The sequence below is a fragment of the Trachypithecus francoisi genome, unplaced genomic scaffold (genome assembly GCF_009764315.1).
Source record: "Trachypithecus francoisi isolate TF-2019V2 unplaced genomic scaffold, Tfra_2.0 Lachesis_group1, whole genome shotgun sequence".
Lineage (NCBI taxonomy): Eukaryota > Metazoa > Chordata > Mammalia > Primates > Cercopithecidae > Trachypithecus > Trachypithecus francoisi.
The window spans coordinates 148401537-148428116 of record NW_022681454.1 but is presented as its reverse complement, the minus strand read 5'-3'; the positions used below and the strand labels follow the sequence as shown (position 1 = coordinate 148428116).

General features: G+C 39.4%; 1 protein-coding gene across 2 annotated transcripts in view; it reads right to left on the bottom strand.

The window, feature by feature from the left end:
- Window positions 1–26580, bottom strand: part of FAM160A1 (family with sequence similarity 160 member A1) — a 270817-nt gene that overhangs the window by 61665 nt on the left and 182572 nt on the right. For both annotated transcript variants that reach the window (XM_033215482.1, XM_033215483.1), the window contains 3 exons: window positions 23999–24625; window positions 15152–15310; window positions 13205–13291 (listed from right to left, as the gene is read on the bottom strand). In XM_033215482.1, the coding sequence (XP_033071373.1) occupies window positions 13205–13291; window positions 15152–15310; window positions 23999–24625 (873 nt within the window). The remainder of the gene's footprint in view (window positions 1–13204; window positions 13292–15151; window positions 15311–23998; window positions 24626–26580) is intronic.

Genomic DNA, 26580 nt, shown 5'->3' with positions numbered 1-26580 from the left:
ACAAACAATATTATCCTTTTACTGCATATGAGATGGCAGAATCTGTCCTGCAATAGTTATAATACCTTCGCATATAACAGTATATGATTTTTCAGAATGCACTTATATTTGATTTTCATACCCTATACGGAGGAAAGAGGAGTACTACTATCCTCATTGTGTAGCTGAGGAAATGTGATATGGCTTGCCCAAATCTCATCTGGAATTGTAGCTCCCACAATTCTCACATGTCGTGGGAGGGACCCAGTGGGAGGTAAATGAATCATGGGGGCAGGTCTTTCCCATGCTCTTCTGGTGACACTGAATAAGTCTCATGAGATCTGATTTTTTTTTTTTTTTTTTGAGACGGAGTCTCGCTCTGTCACCCAGGCTGGAGTGCAGTGGCCGATCTCAGCTCACTGCAAGCTCCGCCCCCTGGGTTTACGCCATTCTCCTGCCTCAGCCTCCCAAGTAGCTGGGACTACAGGCGCCCGCCACCTCGCCCGGCTAGATTTTTGTATTTTTTTAGTAGAGATGGGGTTTCACCGTATTAGCCAGGATGGTCTCGATCTCCTGACCTTGTGATCCGCCCGTCTCGGCCTCCCAAAGTGCTGGGATTACAGGCTTGAGCCACCGCGCCCGGCCTGATCTGATGGTTTTATAAACAGGTAGTTTGCCTGCACAAGCTCTCTCTCTATGCCCGCTGCCATCCATGTAAGATGTAACTTGCTCCTCCTCGCCTTCCACCATGATTGTGAGGCCTCCCCACCCATGTAAAACTGTGAGTCCATTAAACTTCTTTTTCTTCCCAGTCTCAGGTATGTCTTTATCAGCAGCATGAAAATGGACTAATACAAAATGCGACTCAAGGAGGTTGGAAGCTTTGCATAAGCTCACACAGCAGTAGTAAATAAAAGAGCCAGTACTAGAACCCAGATCTCTGACTCAGTCTAGTGCTCTTCCACTTCACACCCTGACTCTGCTTAAATACGTGTAATAATAAGCCTGATTTGGTGATGGCTACCTGTGCTTCAGATATTCCTTCATTTATTCGTATCTAGTATGTTGTTAGCATTTCTACCTGTCACCCTGGAGTCCAACTGATTTTAGGTTCCAGAGGACAAGGTTCAATAAACAGAATGAGGCAGTGACTATAAGCTATAAAGAGTGGATTCACTAATGTGTTTCTAGAAAATTTTAAGCTGCAATTTACTTATGCATTAAACCCAAACACACTCTACAGGAACCATTTCCACCTGCCAATTATTGCTCTAAGATGCTGATACTGGTAAATGAGCACGCTGATTGCTTCCAACGGCCCCTCTAAATCTACTCTCCACCTTTTCCACCTTGCCCTGTGCCCCAGTAGACCTGTATAGACCTTTCTCCCATGGTTCCCTTCCATATGCTTTCTACTTGGGTTCACCCAGTGGGGTTCTAGCAGGAGACTGGAAGGAAGGAGAAGGAAGCTTGGCTATTTATTCCCCTGACTCCCCTCTGAAGGGTTGTCTCAGGCAGGTTGTAACCCATGACTGAAGTTCATGGCTCTTATCAGGTGGGCCTCTCTGCCTATGTCTCTTTGACCCTTTACAGCACATTCAGACTTAAGGGTGGAAACTGTGGTAAACCTGCCCAGAATATGGCCATAAATTATTTAATACTGCTACTATAAAGAGGTAGGGTCTATGTCCTCTCCCCTTAAAAGTGGGTGGTCTCTGTGCGACCATGAACAATGAAATATGGCATAAGTGATACTCTTCCAGGTTCCAAACCCCAGCCTTAGGAGACTAGCAGCTTCTATCCCTTGCCTCTTTGGCGCACTCACTCTTGGAGCCCTTGGAGTTCAACCAGTACAGGAATCCAACTACCAGAGGCTGCCACAGAGGCTGTGAAGATGCCCAAGCAGCCCTGTGGAGAGGCTGTGTGGAAGGAGGGAAGAAGAGAGAGTAAGATCTAGTCAGCCCCAAGCTGTTCGAGCCCCAGACACCACAGAGCAGTGATGAACTGTCCCCACCATGTCCTGACTGCACTCCTGAACCAGAGAATCGTGATTTATACTAATAACCAACAGCTGGTTTAAGTCACTAAGTTTGAGAATAGTTTATTACACAGCACTAGATCACTGAAACACCACAGTGTTGTAACTAGTCCACTTATTAAGTTCTCCTCACTACCCAGTCTGAATGCCATCCACTCCTTTTGAGGCCTTGACTAAATATGTGACATATGACAAATATTAGGGCTAATAATCATATTCTAGACTTCTGAAGAAATGGCAGAACTGCACTTCCCCCTGAGGTCAGATGTGGCCTGGTGACTTGCTTTGCTTTAGACAATGAAATGTCAATAGAAATGATATGTGTTACTTCCAAATAAAAGCATCAAGAGCCAGTGGGCCATTCACAAGGTTCTCTTCTCCCTGACATCACCTTGAGACCGGTGATATCAGTTCTGGATAGTGGAGGCTCCATCAAATTGGATCCCTGAGTGAGGATAACATGGAGAAAAGCTAGCTACAAATTACTCATCCCACAATCAAAGATGCAGTGATGATGCAATGCAAAGATGCAGGGTGAACAAGAGACAAACATTTGTTATTTCAGCCCCTGAGACTTCAGTGTTGTCTGTGACTACAGCATAATCATCATGACTGCTACTATAAGCTCCTCTGTCAAGCTAATCCTGACCGAAATGCCCCCATGCTTTAGGGGTCCATTTGAACTCTTGAATATTCTGTACACCAGGAAAGAGGTCTCTAAGCAAATATATACGACCATCTTGTACACATCTATAATCAGAAAAACCATGGAAATCCATCAACCATTGTAGTGGCCTTAGAAATGCACCTCGCAGACTTCCAACTACAGGGAGCATTACTGAGCTGGGGCCCCTGCTGCTAAACTCTGGAATGTTCTCCACATTTATCTGAGGCTACACTTCCTGCAGGTTGTTCCCAGCCAGTGACTGGGAGCACTGAGTATAGTAAACATACTAAGGCAGGCCTGTTCCTGAGAGATGCAGGCCTCTAATAGCCTTTCTCAGACTGTTCAACAGTCTAGGACACTTCCAGCCAGTCTTCTCTGCCTCTCTCATCACTGGGGGTCAGATTGGTGTTGCAGTCTGAAAACTCTCCCAGCCTTCCCCCATCTTGCTCCTATTTTCTCTCACACAGGCATTTCCCCAAATAAAATCCTTGCACATTTAATCCTATCTTGGCATCTGCTTCTCTGAGAACCCAGACTAGTAGAACTATACCAGTGAATATTCAGCCTTGAAAATTTAGCTTTGACGAATTAAACATACAGAGACAACAAAACCAGCTCTTGTTGAATAAGGGCTGTCCCATTAATCTGAAGTATAAATAACCAGTTTTGCACAAAATGATATCCGTATCTATAGCTGGATCTAACTCCTATATTACCTATGTTAACATAGTATCATTTTATTTAATATGACTTTTACAAAGTATGATTTTAACCCTAAAGTAAAAATTTATCCTTTCCCCATATGTCCAAAATAGGCTTCCAATCCCTTATCCCAAACCCTGGAGACCATGTGTATTTTGGAATGCAAAACTTTAAGAAAAGTAATGTACATCTGCCATATTTGACAGAACATCCCCCAGGGGTGATGGGGGCAGTACCTTATAATCAAATATATTACAGCTTTTTCTACAAAACATACAAACATTAACACAAGTGAGTTAAAAGTAAATAGCCTCGAAGTGGTTCAAGTAGGGTTCAATACCAAATGAGTTCATCAAAGGTTAGGTTGTGAACCAAGTGAACTGTAAGAAAACTGAGTTTCCAGAGCTTTTGAAGTTTAAGTTGTGAATAAGGAACTGTGACCCTATTCACACTGTAGAAAACTATGCAGCCCTTTAAAAAAATCAGAAATGCCATTTTACTAACACAGAAAAATAAATGCCCACCTGGATGAGGAAAGCACGTAACACAAGAACTTATGAGAACAACTTGCAAAGGCTAAGTATTGTATTATCCTCACATAGAGTGGGAAGAGGAAAGCGGAGACAATCTTCACTTGTCAAGGATTTCCACTCCTCACCTTTTATTACCTGCAACACTTTGAGATGACTTCTTCTCTGGTTCAGAAATGCGGTAGAAATATTGTTTAAGCATGAAATTATTTATATTATTTATGAGACAGAGAGAATAGGTTCACCTCTGTAAACTGCCTACGCTGATGGCAGGTAACTAAAATGTTATGCATAAGTTGGTGGCTGAGAGAGTGCACAAAGAAAATTTATTTAGGATACTAAATAAGCCTCATAGAATAAATAGAGGTGGCTGGTAAGATGGCCAAATAGGAACTGCTCCAGTCTGCAGCACTCAGCAAGATCAAGCAGAAGGCGGGTGATTTCTGCATTTCCCATTGAGATACCCACTTCATCTCACTGGGACTGGTTAGACACTGAGTGCAGCCTACCGAGGGTGAGCCAAAGCAGAGTGGGGCATTGCCTCACTGTGAAGCGCGAGGGGTTGGGAACTCCCTCCCCTAGCCAAGGGAAACCGCGAGGGACTGTGCTGTGAGGAATGGTGCATTCCAGCCCAGATACTACACATTTCCCACAGTCCACAACCCGCAGACCAGGAGATTCCCTCAGGTGACTACACTACCAAGGCCCTGGGTTTCTAGCACAAAACTGGCTGGCCATTTGGGCAGACACTGAGCTAGTTGCAGAAGTTGTTTTTTTTTTTTTTTTCATACCCCAGTGATGCCTGGAAGGTCAGCAAGATAGAACTGTTCACTCCCCTAAAAGGGGGGCTGAAGCCAGGGAACCAAGTGATCTAGTTCAGTAGATCCCACCCCCACACAGGCCAGCAAGCCTGAAAGCAAGCCACTGGCTTGAAATTCTCATTGCCAGCAGAGCAGTCTGAAGTCGACCTGGGACACACGAGCTTGGTGCGGGGAGGGGCATCTGCCATTACTGAGGCTTAAGTAGGCAGTTCTCCCCCCACAGTATAAACAAAGTCACCTGGAAGTTCGAACTGGGTGGAGCCCACTGCAGCTCAGCAAAGCAGCTGTAGTCAGACCGCCTCTCTAGATTCCTTCTGTCTGGGCAGGACATCTCTGAAAGAAAGGCAGCAGCCCCAGTCAAGGGCTTAGAGATAAAACTCCCATCTCCCTGGGACAGAGCACCTGGGGGAAGGGGCGGCTATGGGCACAGTTTCAGCAGACTTAAATGTTCCTGCCTGCCAGCTCTGAAGACAGCAGCAGATCTCCCAGCACAGTGCTCGAGCTCTGCCAAGGGACAGACTGCCTCCTCAAGTGAGTCCCTGACCCCTGTGCCTCCTGAAAGGGAGACACCTCCCAGCAGGGGTCGACAGACACCTCACACAGGAGAGCTCCAGCTGGCATTTGGTGGGTGACCCTCTGGGATGAAGCTTCCAGAGGAAGGAATGGCAGCTGTTCCTTTGCTGTTCTGCAGCCACCACTAGTGACACCCAGGCAAACAGGGTCTGGAGTGGACCTCCAGCAAACTCCAGCAGACTTGCAGCAGAAGGGCCTGACTGTTAGAAGGAAAACTAACAAACAGAAAGGAATGGCAACATCATCAACAAAAAGCACGTCCACTCAAAAACCCCATCCGAAGGTCACCAACATCAAAGACCAAAGGTAGGTAAAACCACAAAGATGAAGAAAAATCAGCACAAAAAGGCTGAAAATCCAAAAACCAGAACACCTCTTCTCCTCCAGAGGATCACAACTCCTCACCAGCAAGGGAACAAAACTGGACGGAGAATGAGTTTGACAAATTGACAGAAGTAGGCTTCAGAAGGCGGGTAATAACAAACTCCTCTGAGCTAAAGTATGTTCTAACCCAATGCAAGCAAGGTAAGAACCTTGAAAAAAAGTTAGAGGAATTGCTACCTAGAATAACCAGTTTAGAAAAGAATGTAAATGACCTGATGGAGCTGAAAAACACAGCACAAGCACTTTGTGAAGCATACACAAGTATCAACAGCCACATCAATCAAGTGGAAGAAAGGATATCAGAGAGTGAAGATCAACTTAATGAAATAAAGTGTGAAAACAACATTAGAGAAAAAAAAGAATGGAAAGGAAATAACAAAGCCTCCAAGAAATATAGGACTATGTGAAAAGACCAAACCTATGTTTAATTGGTATACCTGAAAGTGACGGGGAGAATGAAACCAAGTTGGAAAACACTCTTCAGGATATTATCCAGGTGAACATCCCCAGCCTAGCAAGACAGGCCAACATTCAAATTCAGAAAACACAGAGAACACCACAAAGATACACCTCAAGAAGAGCAACCCCAAGACACATAATCGTCAGACTCAACAAGGTTGAAATGAAGGAAAAAATGTTAAGGGCAGCCAGAGAGAAAGGTCAAGCTACCCACAAAGGGAAGCCCATCAGACTAACAGTGGATAGCTCTGCAGAAACCCTACAAGCCACAAGAGAGTGGGGGCCAACATTCAACATTCTTAAAGAAGAGAATTTTCAAGCCAGAATTTCATATCCAGCCAAACTAAGTTTCCTAAGCGAAGGAGAAATAAAATCCTTTACAGACAAGTAAATGCCGAGAGATTTTGTCACCACCAGGCCTGCCTTACAAGAGCTCCTGAAAGAAGCACTAGATATGAAAAAGAAAAACCAAAAGCAGCCACTGCAAAAACATACCAAACTGTAAAGACCATTGACACTATGAAGAAACTGCATCAACTAATGGGCAAAATAACCAGCTAGCATCATAATGACAGGATCAAATTCACACATAACATATATTAACCTTAAATGTAAACGGGCTAAATGCCCCCAATTAAAAGACACAGACTTGCAAACTGGATAAAGAATTAAGACCCATCAGTGTACTGTATTCAGGAGATCCATCTCATGTACAAAGACACACATAGGCTCAAAATAAAGGCATGGAGGAATATTTACCAAGCAAATGGAAGCAAAAAAAAGCAGGGTTGCAATCTTAGTCTCCGATAAAACATACTTTAAACCAACAAAGATCAAAAGAGACAAAGAAGGGCCTTACATAATGGTAAAGGGATCAATGCAACAAGAAGAGCTAACTATCCTGAATATATATGCACCCAATAGAGGAGCACCCAGATTCACAAAACAAGGTCTTAGACACCTACAAAGAGACTTAGACTCCCACACAATAATAGCGGGAGATGTTAACATTCCACTGTCAATACGAGACAGATCAATGAGACAGAAAATTAACTAGGATATTCAGGACTTCAACTCAGCTCTGGACCAAGCAGACCTAATAGACATCTACAGAACTCTCCACCCCAAATCAACAGAATATACATTCTTCTCAGCACCACACTTATTCTAAAATTGACCACATAATTGGAAGTAAAACACTCCTCAGCAAATGCAAAAGAATGGAAATCATAACAAACAGTCCCTCAGATCACAGTGCAATCAAATTAGAACTCAGGATTAAGAAACTCACTCAAAACCACACAACTACATGGAAACTGAACAACCTGCTCCTGAATGATAAATAATGAGATTAAGGCAGAAATAAATACTTTGAAACCAATGGGAACAAAGACACAACATACCAAAATTTCTGGGACACCGCTAAAGCAGTATTTAAAGGGAAATTTATAGCACTAAATGCCCACAGGAGAAGGTGGGAAAGATCTAAAATTGATACCCTAACGTCACAATTAAAAGAACTAGAGAAGCAAGAGCAAACAAATTCAAAAGCTAGCGGAAGACGAGAAACACCTAAGATCAGAACAGAACTGAAGGAGATAGAGACATGAAAAACTCTTCAAAAAAATCCAATGAATCCAGGAGCTGGTTTTTTGAAAAGGTTAACAAAATAGATAGACTGCTAGCCAGACTAACAAAGAAGAAAAGAGAGAAGAATCAAATAGACACAACAAAAAATGACAAAGGGGATATCACCACTGATCCCACAGAAATACAAACTACCATCAGAGAATACTATAAACACCTCTACGCAAATAAACTAGAAAATCTAAAAGAAAGGGATAAAGTCCTGGACACATACACCCTCCGAAGACAAACCAGGAAGAAGTCGAATCCCTGAATAGATAAGAAGTTAACTAATGCCTACCAACCAAAAAAAGGCCCAGGACTAGACAGATTAACAGCCAAATTCTACCAAAGGTACAAAGATGAGCTGGTACCATTCCTTCTGAAACTATTCCAAACAATAGAAAAAGAGGGACTCCTCCCTAACTAATTTTATGAAGCCAGCATCATCCTGATACCAAAATCTGGCAGAGACACAACAAAAAAAGAAAATTTCAGGCCAATGTCCCTGATGAACATCGATGTGAAAATCCTCAAGAAAATACTGACAAACTGAATCTAGCAGCACATCAAAAAGCTTATCCACCACAATCAAGTCAGCTTCATCGCTGTGATGCAAGGCTGGTTCAATATATGCAAATCAATAAATCTAATCCATCGCATAAACAGAACCAATGACAAAAACCACATGATTATCTCAATACATGCAGAAAAGGCCTTCGATAAAATTCAACACCCCTTCACGCTAAAAACTCTCAATAAACTAAGTACTGATGGAATGTATCTCAAAATAATAAGAGCTATTTATGACAAACCCACAGCCAATATCATACTGAATAGGCAAAAGCTGGAAGCATTCTGTTTGAAAACTGGCACAAGACAAGGATGCCCTCTCTCACCACTCCTATTCAACATAATAGTGGAAGTTCTGGCCAGGGCAACTAGGCAAGAGAAGGAAATAAAGGGTATTCAAACAGGAAGAGAGGAAGTCAAATTGTCTCTGTTTGCAGATGACATGATTGTATATTTAGAAAACCCCACCGTCTCAGCCAAAAATCTCCTTAAACTGATAACAACTTCAGCAAAGTCTCAGGATACAAAATTAATGTGCAAAATCACAAGCATTCCTATATATCAATAATAGACAGCCAAATCATGAGTGAACTCCCACTCACAATTGCTACAAAGAAAATAAGATACCTAGGACTACAAGTTACAAGGGATGTAAAGGACCTCTTCAAGGAGAGCTACAAACCACTGCTCAAGGAAATAAGAGAGGACACAAACAAATGGAAAAACATTCTATGCTCATGGATAGGAAGACTCAATATCGTGAAAATGGCCGTACTGCCCAAAGTAATGTATAGATTCAATGCTATCCCCATCAAGCTACCATTGACTTTCTTCACAGAATTAGAAAAAAACTACTTTAAATTTCATATGGAACCAAAAAAGAGCTTGTATAGCCAAGACAATCCTAAGCAAAAAGAACAAAGCTGGAGGCATCACACTACCCGACTTCAAACTAGACTACAAGGCTACAGTAACAAATACAGCACAGTACTGGTACCAAAACAGATATATAGACCAGTGGAACACAACAGAGACCTCAGAAATAATACCACATATCTATAACCATCTGATCTTCAACAAACCTGACTAAAACAAGCAATGGGGAAAGGATTCCCTATGTAATAAATGGTGCTGAGAAAACTGGCTAGCCATATGCAGAAAACTGAAACTGGACCCCTTCCTTACACCTTATACAAAAATTAACTCAAGATGGATTAAAGACTTAAATGTAAGACCTAAAACCATAAAAACCCTAGAAGAAAACCTAGGCAATATCATTCAGGACATAGGCATGGGCAAAGACTCCATGACTAAAACACCAAAAGCAATGGCAACAAAAACCAAAATTGACAAATGGGATCTAATTAAACTAAAGAGCTTCTGCAGAGCAAAAGAAACTAGCATCAAAGTGAACACCCAACCTACAGAATGGGAGAAAATTTTTGCAATCTATCCATCTGACAAAGGGCTAATATCCAGAATCTACAAGGAACTTACACAAATTTACAAGAAAAAACCCCATCAAAAAGTGGGCAAAGGATATGAACAGACACTTCTCAAAAGAAGACATTTATGCAGCCAACAAACATATTTTAAAAAGCTCATCATCACTGGTCATTAGATACATGCAAATCAAAACCACAATGAGATACCATCTCATGCCAGTTAGAATGGCAATCACTAAAAAGTCAGGAAACAACAGATGCTGGAGAGGATGTGGAGAAATAGTAGCACTTTTACACTGTTGGTGGGAGTGTAAATTAGTTCAACCACTGTGGAAGATGGTGCGGCAATTCCTCAAGGATCTAGAACCAGAAATACCATTTGACCCAGCAATACCATTACTGGGTATATACCCCAAAGATTATAAATCATTCTACTATAAAGACACATGCACACTAACAATATATATTATATATATTTCAGCACTACTAACAATAGCAACCCAAATGCCCATCAATGATGGACTAGATAAAGAAAATGTGGCACATATACACCATGGAATATGCAGCCATAAAAAAGAATGAGTTCATGTCCTTTGCGGGCACACGGATGAAGCTGGAAACCATCATTCTCAGCAAACTAACACAGGAACTGAAAACCAAACACCGCATGTTCTCACTCATAAGTGGGAGTTGAACAACAAGAACACATGGACACAAAAAGGGAAACATCACACACCGGGGCCTGTCAGGGGGTGGGGGGCTAGGGGAGGGATAGCATTAGGAGAAATACCCAATGTAGATGATGAGTTGATGGGTGCAGCAAACCACCATGGCACGTGTATACATATGTAACAAACCTGCACGTTCTGCATGTGTATCCCAGAACTTAAAGTATAATAAAAATAAAATAAAAATAAATACACAATTAAAAAAAAAATACTGTTCATGTCAAGGCAGTGGACATGGAGTATAGAAAACACAGACAGTAGTCCCTCCAGTAGACCTGAGCCCAGACTTCTTGGTATCATTCCCCATATCAAAGGGGGAAACATAGGATATAGGATATGACTGCTCTCACTGGGAACCCCTCAAGAAACATCCAGTTCTAGACTTCTTTGTTCAAGTGCTTCTGATTTCCTGTCCTGCCACTCGTGAAATGGCTCCTTTCTTCATCAACCACATAGGGAGCCAAGAGCCACAGGAGAGGCTATTCACCTTCCCTGGCCTGCTCCCTCCCCAACCCTGTTCATTGTAAATGATAAAAAAGCAAAAAACAAAAAACAGACGGAGAACAGGGAGAAAAATTAATTAAGAAGGAAAAAATCCGTCTTTGTTCTCCCTAGTTGCTATACAGCCCTTAGAGAAATTGTCTGCAATGGATACAAGTTAAGGAATCTTAATTAGGGGTTGGAAATTCAAACCTAATACAGTAACATTCGCTTTTCATTTTACATATTCAGCATTGACTTTTTTATTTTTACAATAAGCATGTATTAACTTTATGGTTTTAAAACTCTCATTTTAATTATGGGCACAACTGAGGATATTACATAATACATGTAAAGTGCTAGATCAAATGTCAGCTATTATTCTCTTACAAACCACTGTCTGGGAAGGTACTAAGTGCCAGCACTCTGTTGGCACTTTAACAAGCATTCCATTGGTGTGTTGTTTCGTCAGCCTCCTAAGTCTAAGGTACTGTGTTCAGCACTGGAGATATCCCAGTGAACAAAACACATGTGATAATATGCCATACACGGAAGTGTGCATGCCACTGTGGAGAAGACATTAAGCAAGTAATAGCACACGTAATGATTTAACTCTACTTGTGCTAAGTGCTATGAAGAAGAATTGTGGGGTGACCAGTAAGATCCTCGTAACAGCTCTCTGAGGTGGTTTTCATCCTCAATTATGGATAAAGAGCTATCATTAATATTTGTAACACTAAAGTGTGCTAATTATAATAACATAAAATTTCCTGAACAAATAGTAATTATAATAATTGTCACTATTATAATAATGACAGGAAATTATTTTATGTCAATAGGTCAATGAGGAAAAGGATGGAAACGAATGAAGAAAGAAGTCTAAATGTGTGAGAGTATATATATGGATAATTACTGCCAGAGAATTTCTATAGCACTCTTGTGTTCCTCCAAAGAGGAAAATTCTTCCGTGCAGAGGTTTAGAGGTCTTCAATGCAAGATACCCATTCCACCCCCGGAACAATGGAATACTGACAAACACAAAGTTAGCCTAGAAACAAATACAAGTTCTGTATTTTCCAAAGTTAATCCCTTATTTTCCAAGAGAGATCTAATTTCACAGACTTGGTTCCTTTGTGCCCATAAACTACTAAAATAACATGGAAACCTCAGTATTTTTATGTTTAAACCACATCAAAGATGACCTCTTGAACCTAGAAATAACATAAAAATCTAAGTCAAACCAAGTACTCTGTTTGGCTTGGAAAACATGGCCACTATGCTGGAGAGGCACTAAATAGTAAGAGATGAACATCTTCTGTCAAGATCTGCTCTAAACCAGAAACCCCATCAGCTTGGATGGCAAGGTTTCAACGTTACCATAATCAAGTATTTTTGGCTTCTGTAAAATAAAAGCCTGTAGAAATTGAAATTCAGGATGCAGAATGGTGGGCATTCCATCAAAACAACATATGATCAAGTTGCTCTTTGCTTCTGTCCCTGCCAGAGGTGTGATTCCAAAATCTTGACAAAGATCCCCTGAACTAAATACTGCACAAGTCTCTTTATTTAGTGAAGGAAAAATGAAAAATCAGAATTCTAGGCCCAGGGGTGTCGCCTGACAGCTCACAATGGAAAAGATATCAGTTGATTTATCATACAAAATCAGACAGCCATAAGAAATTCAGAGTGGTGCTAATGAGACAGCCAGCCTTTGATGGGACCTTAACTTGGCTTCACTTTAATTTTTGCTGTCACAAAACTGTTACAATAAAGAATTATGTTCTATTAAGTAGATGGCAAATCTATGGCACTTGTGCTACTACTGCTCCTCTCCATGCCCACAGCATACCTTGCATTCTCTATGACAGACTTAGCCTTGGAGGACAGCTTGACAGTTCCAAGTAGCCACCACCCACAAAGCGAAGCAGGCACAGAGTCGGAGTCTATCTGCCAATGTTCCTTTGGACTGAATATCCTACTTAACACTCACAATACTGTATTCTATGACACCAGACAGAACCCATCAGTTTAAGCTGTGGCCATTTTAAGACCTGTGTTTGATATTGCTAAGAAATAGAGATAGAATGAGAAGAAAAATAAGGCTAAAGTCACCATCAAATCAGTTACACTATGTTTACCCTCCTCAGTGTCCATCACTTATATTATAGAGACAGAAGATTACATGAGCCAATCACTGACCTTATGGAGAGCAGGAGCCAAGACTGGTACCAAAAATCCATTGTAAATATAATTGACAAGCTGATTTCGAATCAAGGGGTGAGCCACCTAAGAGAGACGCAGACAGTCAAGAAAAAGGCAAAGAGTTCAATCTTCAGTTCTTAAAATAAAACAATTCTGTGTACATCCTGAACTCAAAAAGGAAATCCAAATTTTGGCCATTTATTCTGTGATTAAAGAACAAATCAGACCTCATACTGTCATGTAAGCCCTTCAAATAGCTTATTTCGGCATAAATAGCTTGGTTAAAATTCACAGAAGTTGAACTTGCAAACATAATATTGGTAATTTTAAACTGTGTGTTTGGAAAAAACACAATAAACAGACTGAGTATGTATAAGGATTCACAAATTAAAGTTTACAAACTGGAAAGTTTAATTTTTGCCCCTTACTTTCTTCTAAATCACATCTCAACCTGTAACTAATTTTAAAAACTAAGCATAACTGTCAAAACGAACAATTAAATACATTTATTTTGCTAGCAGAAAACATTTTCTCATTTTAAATATGTATTTCCTGATAGTCACTTATATTAAAGAGAAAGGCATTTTAAAATATTTTCAGAAAAATAGATAATATTTGAAAGCAGAAAACATTATCAGAGGTACAATACTTCTCACATTTGATTTCCAAAATATATTTAGTGTGGATAACCCTCTACTAATATCTTTTATAAGTAACCTTTTCAGTAGTCTTCCCCAAACAAAAAATCTTAAAAGTATATGGTTTCAATGTCAAAATACAGTATGAAATATATAATTTCCCTGTTCTTACCAGGCCTATTAGCTTTATTTCTCTTTCTTAAAAAAGAAGACAATGAAAAAGAGGAAGAAAGTCAAACAACAAAGTAAAAAGCAATTTCTAGGAAAGTGAGGCTAGATCTTTAAATTACTGATAATCTCTCTGTGTGTATATATTTTTGGGGAAGAACTAATAGTAGTTCCATCTTTTTTATTTCCACAAACTGCAAGAAAATGTTGATAGACTCAATATTAAAGGAAAAAATAAGATGTAATCCATTTTTTTATATATATAAATAAAACTTCCTTTGACTTAGCAATAAAAATGAGATGGAACTAAGATAATTTACTTGTATTTTCTTCCAGAGGCTATTTCTTTATTTGGTAGATAAACAGATTATAACTAACATTTTTCATCCCACAATCACTATAAAGAAAACTTGATTTCTTAATAAATCTAATATTAAGGTAATATTTATGCTATATGGAACAAAACATTTTAATGAAAACTTTAATATATACACATCTTTAAATATATATAAAATCTGATTTTTATTGAAAACAGTAACAAGAAATCTAAAGGTAAAAATCTAATCAAGAAGCCAAATACACAGGAGTTCAGTGGTTGTTTTTTTTCCCCCCAAACAGGCCAATTTCAAAGCAAATTTAATTTGTGTTTCAATGAAAATGCTTAACTTCTTCTAAATTCAATTGAGATAACACAGGGGAAGTACACACAAAAACTATTCTTTATGTAGTATGCACCATTAAGCAAAATAAAGTGTTCTCCTTTATAAATTCCCAAGAAGACCTTGAAGTAAAAGTAGTATAATCTGGAGTACTTAGAAACCTAAAAATATCTATTTAATGAGTCAGGCATTGAACTTATTTTTTGATGGCTAAGTAGATAATCAAAACAGAATTAACACTTTTTATAAAGAAGATAAAGAAAATCTACTCATTTCTTTTTCTCAGTTAAAACTTACAGAAACCTACAAACTAACATTTTCACTCATTCAAGGACATTCCCTTGGCTTAAAGTAAAGCACCAATATTCCATAAACATTTATTAACATTTTAAAAAGTGAATGCTTTTAAATTAATCCTTTGCAATGCTTGTGCTCTGAATGAAGCTATAGCAAAGGGATCCTTTATCGTGCTCTGGTACCTGTATGACTGCATTGCAAAACTCCAGGGAGTTCATGAACTGGACAAGAGAAGGAAGTAGAAGCCAATCATCTTTCAGAAGGCAGTGCCATTCCTCGCCTTTCTCTTCTAGCTTTGTAGGCAGGGAAGAGTAGAGACCACTGAGCCCAGTTGCAAGTACCTGTATTCAGAAATAAAAACAAAATAAATGCTTTTCCAAAGTTCTCAACCTGCAATTAACAGCTCACAGGTGATGCCAATGCTGCTGGTTCCAGGTATAAGAGCCCATCAGCCAGCTAAAAACGATGCAAACAGGTGGAGACAGTAGGGAAGAACAACTCTGGTAGGACAGCAATACCAGAACTATCTGGCTAATATACACATAGTTGGTATGGGTTGTTCATCTCTCATGTGCCAGGCACTATGCTGGCCTTGGTGCAGGGGAAGTACACACAAAGATGAATGAAACATTATTCTGGCCTCAAGAAGTTCAGGAGAGGAGCCAATTCATAAACAACATCCTACAGTACAATACATCAAGGGCAAATACAGAGAAGGCACATACCCCAGCCTAGAGAACCCCGTTTTGAGGTGGTCCAGGACAGAAAGTCACATACACTGGAACCATGAGCTTTATGAGAAAGATTCCATGCAATTCCTTGCATGCTTGAGGTCATGACTGACAGCTGCACGTTTGTAGTTTAGAAAGCACTTCCACATATATTTTCTCATTTGATCTTCACAAATAATAGCAAGGAGCAAGAATTGGGGGACAGCAATCAGCTAGTTAGATGTAACGACAAGATTCAAGCAGAGATAAAGTGAGTCTACATTGGAGGCATCAGCACTAGGAAAAGAGAGGAGGAAATAAAATTTGAGTATCACATGGAAGGTGGATATGAGGGTGATCTAACCATGACATCTATCGGTCTGGCATTAATCCAATACTCTTAGGGCTTGCTTCCTCCCTTAGTGTTCTGTTCCTTAATTTAAACTGACAGCCTTTGGGCTTGGTAAGTGGGATAACTCAAAACTGTCAACTTACCCAACTTGGTCACCAAGAAAATGGTGATGCCTTTAATAGACACAGAAATGTAAGAAGACAACACACTTAATGCTGAGTGCTTGTTGATTTTACTTTGTGGAATATCAAACCAGGGAAGCAATGAATTTCATAGTACTGGAGGCCTCCCAGCTGGGAAGTGATACTGAACTAAGCAGCAACTTGGAGATCCTGACTTGCTAGATATGTATAGGATGGCCAGATACAGCACAGAATGAATGCAAAGGAGTCAGCTATGGGGCCAGGGGTGGTGGCTCATGCCTGTAATCCCAGCACTTTGCAGGGCTGAGGTGGGTGGATCACTTGAACCAGGAGTTTGAGACCAGTCCGACCAACAAGGCGAAACCCAGTTTTTACTAAAAATACAAATGTAGCTGGGCATGGTGGCATGAGTCTGTAGTCTCAGCTACTCGGGAGACTGAGGTAAGAGAGAATCACTTGTACCTGGGAGGCGGAGGTTGCAGTGAGCTGAGATTGGACCACTGCACTCCAGCCTGGCCGACAGAGCTGGAGTGCCTTAAAAGAAAAAAAAAAAAGGCCAGCTACAAAAGTCTTTGCTCTAGCACAAACCCTGAGGTGACAATGGCCTCGAATGAGATGGAAACATTCAAGAAAATATAATGAGGCAGGCCCAGAAAAGAAACAGTGACATACTCATTGATCTCACTGTCTAATGAGAGATTAACGGGCAATTAAAACAGTGTTAGAAATGCTCAGAATACATAATAGAAAATGTATAGTGCTGTGGGTGTACAAAAGACTTAACTCAGATTTGGAGGGTTGGCAGCAGGAAATATTCTCAGAAGAAGTGATGTCTAAGCTGATGAAGAGTAAGTAGGAGTTAGCCAGAAAAAGAGTAGGGGGAAGAATATTCCAAGCAGAGAAAACAGCATATACAAAAGCTCAAAGGAGAAAGCAAAGACGGTATTCTCCAGGAACTAAGAGAAGCGCAGTATTGTTAGAGTGCAGAATTACAGGTAGAAAGAGGCTGGCAAGGTGAACGGGAATCAGATCCTGCAGGGTTTTATACGACAACATGAGGAGCATGTGAGGCATCCAAATGGAGAGCCCAGTATTCAGATATGTGGGGCTGATGCTTAAAAGAGAGCTGTGGGCTAGAGACGGAGCCGTCAACATGTAGATGAGACCTCAAGCCATATGAACCAGAGAGAGAAGGAAAAGGAGATTTAGACAGATGAGATATGACAAAATAATCCACAGTGCCTGGAATCACAAACAGGAAGTCAGAAGGAGGGGTGGGCTTAGGTATGTTAAACTTGGAAAAAAATTATCTGTAGACCTATTGTTGCCTCCCTTTTCCCCCTGTCCTGTTCCCACAGCACTCCTGTATGCCTTTGTGTAGCAATCATCTTTCTTGCATGTATTAGTGTATTGCCTACCTTCTCCATCTCTCCTGATCTGATTTGTTCATTCCAGTCCACACTGGAGGTATGGATGATTTGTCCAGTCAGGTATGTTGAGTTTCAGATGCTAGGAGTCCTTCCCATGAATAACATACGCAACTCAACAACAGAGTACAGGTCGGGGAGGTCTTAACATGGAGAGACCATATGAAGTCATGGGAGGGTCTAGGAGGGGTGGGGGAGATGGTATAGGAGCCCCCAGTGGAGTATAAAGGACAGGGAGACAAATAGGTGAACCATTTCAGTACTAGAGAAATCAAAAAATTATATACATTTCTCTGTTCTATTTCCTGGTTCCTGGCAACCTTTAATCATTCATTCATTTACTCACTCCTTAAAAAAAGAAATACCAAACACTTACTTCAGGCCAGGCACTACGTTAAGAAAATACAACCGTAAACAGGACAGTACATTTATCTCTTTTTAAAAAATCAGGGCATCTGTGGTCCCAAAGGAGAATGTCCCCTGTTCAAAGTGAACATACCCATACAAACACTTTCATTCCAGTTTTGAATGTGACCCAAATGAGTTGCTTCTTAGAAATCAGAAATCTCCGGCAAAAGAGAACAGAAACCAAAAGTTCTCCTCGAAGAGAAATCTAATCTTGATGCCACATTTTTTTAAATCAATTACATTTGCTAACTCATGCTAAATTAACCACAGAACAAAGGCTTTAATTCTGCATACTCCTGATTTCTTAACCACTTTGAGGCTTTGAAGATGAATTCATAAAGACAGGCTTAATTTGTCTGACTAAAAAGCTGGGAATAACTATTCAGTATATCAACATAATTACAGCAACATTAATTTTCAAATTACATACATCAGTGACGGTAATTAAAAATAACACATACGTAATATTCACTTTTTAAAATGAGTATTCTGAAAGGGCATGGCTGAGATGTGAACAGAAGCCTGCCCATCCAGAAGGACGGTCCCTGTACAGAAGGACACACTCTATGCACAAGGATACTCCCAGAAGACAGAAGGACGTTGTCCGTACAGAAGTGACAGCTGAACAGGAAGTCCTATCATGGTCCTGCCACTACAAAAAGTTTCTCTGCTACCTCCTTCAGAATGGCAAAGAAACAGAGGAGAAAATATTCTGCAGAACAAAGAGTCTTATACAGTCTTAGGAACAAGATTCTAAATCTTTATGGTATTTATATCCTCCCTTCCTAGGCTATGCTCAGAGTTCAGATTCATTCACCCAGACTGCACATATTTCTAGAACACAGACTGTGGGCCAGACATACGCAAGATTGGTCCTGGGGAAAGATTAGTGAACAAGTCAGACCAGGAGAGATGGAGAATATGGCTGATAAACCAATAAATGCAAGAAAGATAATTACTACTTAAGGGGATACAGAGTGCTGTGGGAACAGGACAAGGAAAAGGAAAGATACCAACAGGTCTGTAGCTAACTTTTCTAGGTTAAGAGATGAATAGAACATTCGATTTACTTTTAAATTTCATTTTTTAACTTAGAATTAAATTATAAAAGTTTAAATATAGATGTATTCAACAGCTCATTAAAAATAAAATTCCCATCCAGTATTTTAGACTTTTATTGATCCTTGGATTCCCATTCACACACACACAAAAAAAAATTGCAAAATATTCTATTTATTCCCAACACATTACGCATTAACCCATTTTTCACTTATTTTTCACTTATGTGCACTTATTTTTCACTTATTTTCCCTCAAGAATCTCTTTAAAAGAAACAAATCACATGTAAAACCACAAGGATAACAACAGACAAAAAAGCAAACAACTTCCCTGGTAGCAGTATAGCAACACAGTTGCTGAGACCAAGGATTTTAATATCAGACAAACGTGGTTTTGAAACAGAGTCTGCCACTGACAGGCAGTTATTAAAGTTCTCTAAATTTCCGTTTCTTCACTGAGTTGTTGCCAGGATTAAAGAAAATAATGCATGTACCAAGATTTGCATAATGTTTTACACATAATTTGATTTGCATAATGTTTTACACATAGAAATGTTTCCAATGAAGGAAAGAAAGATGACATACAAAACAAAAAGAAAAAAAGAAAGAAGACATGTACAGAGCAGTGAACAAGTAATGTTTAACTTCAAACATCTAATGATATCTGGTTAATTTTAGCAAACACAAAGATTTTTGGCAGATGGCTTTAGTCTGAAGCTCGCAGCGTAACACCTGGTAGGGACTATTTGATACAACTTGCCAAAATAAAAAGCCTCATAAATTTTGGATATGGGATAAATAACATTCTACCTGCGGCTGTGTACCTAAAGGTCGCTTGCTTTAATTTGCATTACTTGATTTATGTATACACTGTTTTCTACATTTGCCAGTATATAATAGTGGCATGGGCTTAACTGTCAATATTTGGTTTTTTTAAAAAAAAAGTGACAGGGTCATTTAGTCCCCTTTTGTTGGCACCAAATTGTTCCCTAGAGTATCTTCATTCTCCTTCTTTTCCTGGGAAAGCACATCTTGAGTTATCAGGCAGCAGAACCAGCAAGCTCTTCCTATCAACTATAACAGTAAAGGTTTACAAAAGTGGTCCAATTTCCTGAAAGAGTCATTACTCTTCCAACAGCCTGATGTTAACACACTTTGACAATCATGCTAATTAGAGAAACCTTTTTGTCAACTGTGGTCCTTAGCTGGATGGTTAATAGAGTATGCTTTTATCTTCAACATAAAGAGGCCTTTTTTTTTTAATTACGTTGTCAGATGTAATTATAGAAAACTGGGTACAAATGAGATTATGGGATCTATCCTAAGGGGCAACTTAACACAATGAAGCTCGTGTTCCATTGTAGCAAACAAGGTCAGCTGGAGATGTTGTTTTCCCTCCAACTTTAATGATCTGTACAGTGTTTTAAAATACATTTTTATAAAAGCAACACTCAACTAAAATCTGCTTATGACACAGTTAAACAGAAATTTAAACATTAAAAATGGTCTATTCTTGTCATAATATATTTAAATTTTTAAATTATGAAATATCAAAAATACACAAAGCATAATAGAAACCCATCACCAAGACTTAACAGATTTTAATATTCTGCAAAAATTTCTTTATAACACTCTGATTTTTTCAAACAATAAAAATTAGAAAGAGAACTACACCCCACTCCAATCTCATTACCATCCCTTCTCCTTCCTTCACCCCCAGAAAGTCACAGTCTTGAACTTCGCATATATTATTATCCTTGCGGTTGTTTTATAATTTTACTGTATACATATGTATCCAAAAAACAGCATACACTAAGATTTTGTGTTTTAACATTTTATGTAAACTCTAGGCGGCACAGTGGCTCATGCCTGTAATCCTAGCATTTTGGGAGTCCGGGCGGGCAGATCACTTGAGGTTAGGAGTTCGAGACCAGCCTGGTCAACATGGTGAAACTCTGTCTCTACTAAAAATACAAAATATTACCCGGGCATGGTGGCACACACCTGTAGTCCCAGCTATTCGGGAGACTGAGGCATTAGAATCACTTGAACCTGGGAGGAAGGGTTGCAGTGAGCAGAGATCACGCCACCACACTCCAGCCTGGGTGACAGAGCGAGACTCTGTTTCAATAAATAAATAAATAACTCAACATGTTTTTTGATTTACTGCTGTTCATACATATAGTTACATGACAATACACGATTCATACACTTTGAATGCTGAAAAGTATTCCACTGATGTATGAAGTATGAATAAATCAGTTTATCTTTCACTTCACGTACTTCTATTTTTCTGTTGTTCAAATCACTGTTTTATTGAACATCTTTGTATATGTATCCTTGTAAATAAGTGCCAGATTTCTCCAGGCCAGATATCTAGAAGGGAAGTTGCAGGATCACACGGTATGCAAATATTCAGTTTTACCAAACATTGCCATACTGCTTTCCTGAGTTACTATGCCAATCTATATTCTCAAAAGTTCTTGGTTTTTTTTCCACACTCTTGACAATACAGTTACCACTTAATACTTACTACTCTAATAAGTACTAACTGGGGTCTCATTGTATCACCAACAGTGGAATAACTTAACACAGGCTCCTTGCTGTAATGGAATAAGTATATAGCATCACTTGTAAAGTATCCTTGCCAAAAATATTTAACCTAAATTTAACTGGGCATGTAGATCTAAGTCCAATTTGTAGGAAATGCAGGGTTAGGGACAAGCCAAACTACACAAGAAACAATCAAACTCAGAATGTGGGGATGTTTTACAGCTTGGTCTCTTAAAAAGTCAATGTCATGGGGAAGAAAAATGGCAGGTTGTTATTATATTAATAGAGACTAAAGAGACCTGATAGCTAGATGTATATATTTTATTGGACTCTACAAAGGGTGAGAAAAAAGCTATGAAAGTAATTTGGGGCATAATGGGAGAAATGAATACTAGATCATATTAAGGAATTATTGTATAATGTTCTTAGGTATAATAACAGTATTGTGGTTATGTGGGAGAATGTCCCCATTCATAGGAGATACAGACTAAAGTATCTAACGTCTGTAACTTAATTTCAAATGGTACAACAAAAACAAATAAAAGCATAAAATACCAAAGAATGGCAAAATATTAACAACTTTGAATCTAGGTGGTGTGCATACAGTGTTCATCTTAGTGTTTTAAATTTTCTGTATTTTACTTTTTCTCAAAATAAAAAGTTTTTAAAACACAAATTGCATCAACTTTATAGATTAATTTGCAGGAATGTCTCATCTGTACAGTATCTACAAGCTGTAGAGCTTTCCATTTATTGAGATCTTTTATGCCCTTTATAATTTTCTCCATAAAGGTCTTTCATGTATTTGTTAGATTTATTTCAAGATACCTTATGATTATGTTGCTCTTGTAAATGGTATTTTCTAAATTGCCTTTTGCATATTGATCAAGTGAACCATCTGAATATTTTGATTTGTTACAATACCTGCTCTCCTTTAACAGCAGAATTACACAACTGAATTAAACAATTCAAATCAGCTAAAACCCAAACCTCGTATAGCTCCCTCTCAAAACTGCCGTTAAGAGGTTTTCTTTAGAGCAGTTTAAGGTTCACAACAAAATGGAGAGGAAGGTACAGAGATATCCCACACACCCACTGCCCCAACACACGCACAGGCTCCCTGATTATCAATATCCCCTACCAGAGGGCTACATTTGTTACAACCGATGAACTCACAGTGATGCAGTAGAGTCACCCCAGAAAACATAGTTTACATGAGTGCTCACTCAGTGTTTTACATTCTATGGGTTTGGACAAATGTATATTGACATGTACCCACCATTCTAGTATCATACAAAGTAATTTCACTGCCATAAAAGTCCTCTGTGCTTTGCTTATTCATCCCTCACCCTGCCCCAATGCTCAGGGGAAGAAAATAGTCTTTTTATTGTCTCCATAGTTTTGCCTTTTCCAGAATGTCATATAGTTGGAATCATATAGTAGGCACCCTTTTCAGATTGGCTTCTTTCACTTAGTAATAAGCATTTAAGGTTCTTCCATATCTATTCATGGCTTACCAGCTCATTTCTTTTTAGCTGAAAAATATTCCATTATCTGCATATACCCCCACTTTATTTATCTATTCACCTGCTAGAGGACATCTTGTTTGCTTCCAAGTTTTTGGCAATTATAAATAAAGCTTCTATAAACACCCATGTGCAGGTTTTTGGGTGGACATAAGTTTTCAGCTCATTTAGGTAAATATCAAGGAGTGCAATAGATGGACCACAAGGCAAGAGTATGTTTAGTTTTGTAAGAAACTGCCAAACTGTCTTCCAAAGTAGCTGTACCATTGTGCATTCCCATCAGCAATGAATGAGAGTTTCTACTCCTCCACATCTTGCCAGCATTTGGTGTTGTCAGCGTGGTCCCTACACACTGACTGTTGAACTCCCACTCCACCACCCCATGTTCCTATGACAACAAAATACACTAAAACTAGCGGTCATTTTCTTGCTGAGAAACAAATTAATTTGTGAAACCAGCAGTGGAGGTCTCATCACATGCCATGATTCCTTGGAGCAAAATCAACCTGAAGAGCTAAGGAATCAGAAAGCACAGGTTTTACCAGTCTCTCAGGATATGCTCCTATGCCCCTAGAACAATTAAAATCATTCTTAACGCAGTAAAAATTAACCAAAAACGGTAACACATCTAGCTTCCTCTGTTGGCTTATGATGAGCTGACGCTGCTCAGACAAATAGCGTCTCAACTTAGACTCCTCTGCTCCCGCCAAACGATTTCCTCTAAACATCTTTCCATAGGAGGTGCCAAGTACAACTTACTGGGAGAAAAAAGGGAGTAAGATAGTATTCATCATTAGCAACAGAAGAGAAAAACGGGAGTGAGTGGAAAACACGCCAAGGAGAGAGACTTACTGGACAAAAGTAGGTGTTCTCCACGATGTGATGGGCCACCATGCTGTTCTCAGCAGAGAGAGACATGATGAATAACAATGCATCCCGAGCTTGCTGGCCTACTGCCCCCTCTCGGTGAATGAAGGGAATCAGAAGGGAGAAGATGAGGAAGTTGGCAGCACCTTGGTCTTCACTGGTGTGGAAGAAGAGTTCTAAAATGGATGGATCTTTGGCAAGAATGGAACAGAGCTGATTGAGTAGGACAACCAGCTTCTCCTCCACAGTGGGGGTGGTTGTTCCTGAACAAGAGCTCAACAACATCATCAGAGGCTTCAGAATGGGTTTGTGGTGCAGTAGAGGCTGGTGCGACTGGGTGACCAACATCTCATACATCTTTAGTTGCTCAATTTTAGTCTCATCAGTAAATTCCCTTCTCAAGCTCCAAAGGAAAAGTTTCTCCATGATGTTCTCAGAGACCACAAATTCCAGAATCGGCCCCATTGCAGCATCCTTGGCTTGCTCTTCAATCAACAAGAAGAGCATGTGTTCTACATAATTCTGCACAGCACTGGCCTCATCTGGAGGGATAGACCCATATTTTGCCTGGGTGTTCTTCAAGGGGTCGTGCTTCTCCAAGATTTTCACAACCTGTAACCAAGTCAAACATTTGTCATCTATCTGATGTTTATCATAATTACAAAAACACATCACCACTGATTTTACCAAATCTTCACCAAAAATGCAGGAGCCACTGCCCACAACAAGATACGTGTGAGCATTGTGTGTGTGTGTGTGTCTCCCTCTCAAACACTAAAATGAAGGAGTTAAACTATAGAAAGAAGATATCTGAAGATGTTTACTTACAGTTATAAATTTCAACAATCTAAATATCAAAGAAAATAGTATGGTTATATAAATTAAGCTACATGCATTCTTTGGATTATTTATTATGAACATAATTGAGGAAAATGAGAAATTGTAAGTGATAGATGAAAAAAGCAAGTTATTTGTAGATGTTAGATGCATAATAATCAATTATGTCAAAGATGTATGTGAAAAATATGCAAAAAGAATCGTTTTTATGTTCAAAGTCATGACAAATTCTTAAATTTTTTTCTAGATTGTAGATGTATAACATTGCTTTTTAATTTTAAAATACATTAAATAAGCACGAGGAAACCATGCTACTCATGTTCTCCTACAAACAGAATTGCCCTGGAGATCTCAGCAGAGGAACACAGCTACTCATATGCCCTTGGCAGAACAATATCCTCCCTTCCCTACTTGGATGGATGCCCTCTTCAACCAAACATGCAGCAACAGAAAAGATTAAAGGAAACTGATAAACGAGAGACATACAACTAGTAGAATCAACCCTAACATGTGGCATATACTGAAACTGAAAAATGAAGGGTTTGAATGCTGTGTTTCTTTAAGCTTAAAAATTCTGAGACAACCAATTACAAAACAAACCCCTAAAGTTTGGAGGGATTAAAAAGTTTTGGAAATAGAGCTGATAAGTAAGCACTTTGGGAGGTCAAGATGGGAGGATCACTGGAGCCTAGGACTTCAAGAGCAGGCTGGGCAAAATAGTGAGACCCTGTCTCTACAAAATAACTGTAAAAATTAGCTGGGTGTGGTGGTGCATGCCTTGAGACTCTGAGGTAGAAGGATCTTTTGAGCCCCAGGAGGTTGAGGTTGCAGTAAGCTTTGATCACGCCATTGCACTCCAGCCTCAAACAAAACAAAAAACAAAATGGGTTAAGGTGGCCTATTTTGTTATATATACTTTACCACAAAAAAACTCAATTAACAATTTAAATAAAAATTCCTAAACAGGTCACCTCACAGCCCTGGTCAGCTTCTCTCCTTTCCCACTGCTAGCATTTGAAGGTTTCTCACTTTCTCTGCCAACAGATACTTCTACTTTGCAACCTGGAAACTGAAACGATTTTTTATCTCAACTTCCATTTAACTTTATGACTTAGAATTTCTGGTATAATACTCATTCCATTTACTCCTTTGAAAATATACACATACGATAATTTTTAAACAACCAAACATTTATCAATGACTTTATCTTTGTCCCTTTTTGCCTTTCTGAATTGCATGGAATCTATGTGTCTTTTGCAGTACCCTCCGGGTCCAGTTCTATGATGTGCTGTTACATGTTCTGTACGAGTATTTAGATTATGGAATTTTTGCAAGTCACTGGGGAAGCTGGCAAAGGCATAATGCTATGTCAGCATGCATGAGCAATGAGGGAAATTTATTTCTCAGGGAAATGTCTAAGTCTCTCCCTTGTCAGAAACGGAAAAAAATCTTTATAGACCAGGCAAGTCCACCCTTACAGAATAAAAGAATTTCCACAGAATCTATAATCTCCATTGACTTCCATTATAAAGTTGATAATGCTGTGTCACAAAGGCAAAAAATCACTCCAACACCCTTGAGTTGACATTTTTAATAAGGAAGGCCTTTGGCTAGCCCCTACCCAGGGAGTACCTGGCCCACTGACTAGTGGCCACAGGACAGCCACTAGACATCCTCTTCTCCTTTGCTGCATGCCTGACTCCAAAGTACACCCACTATCCTACAACCTC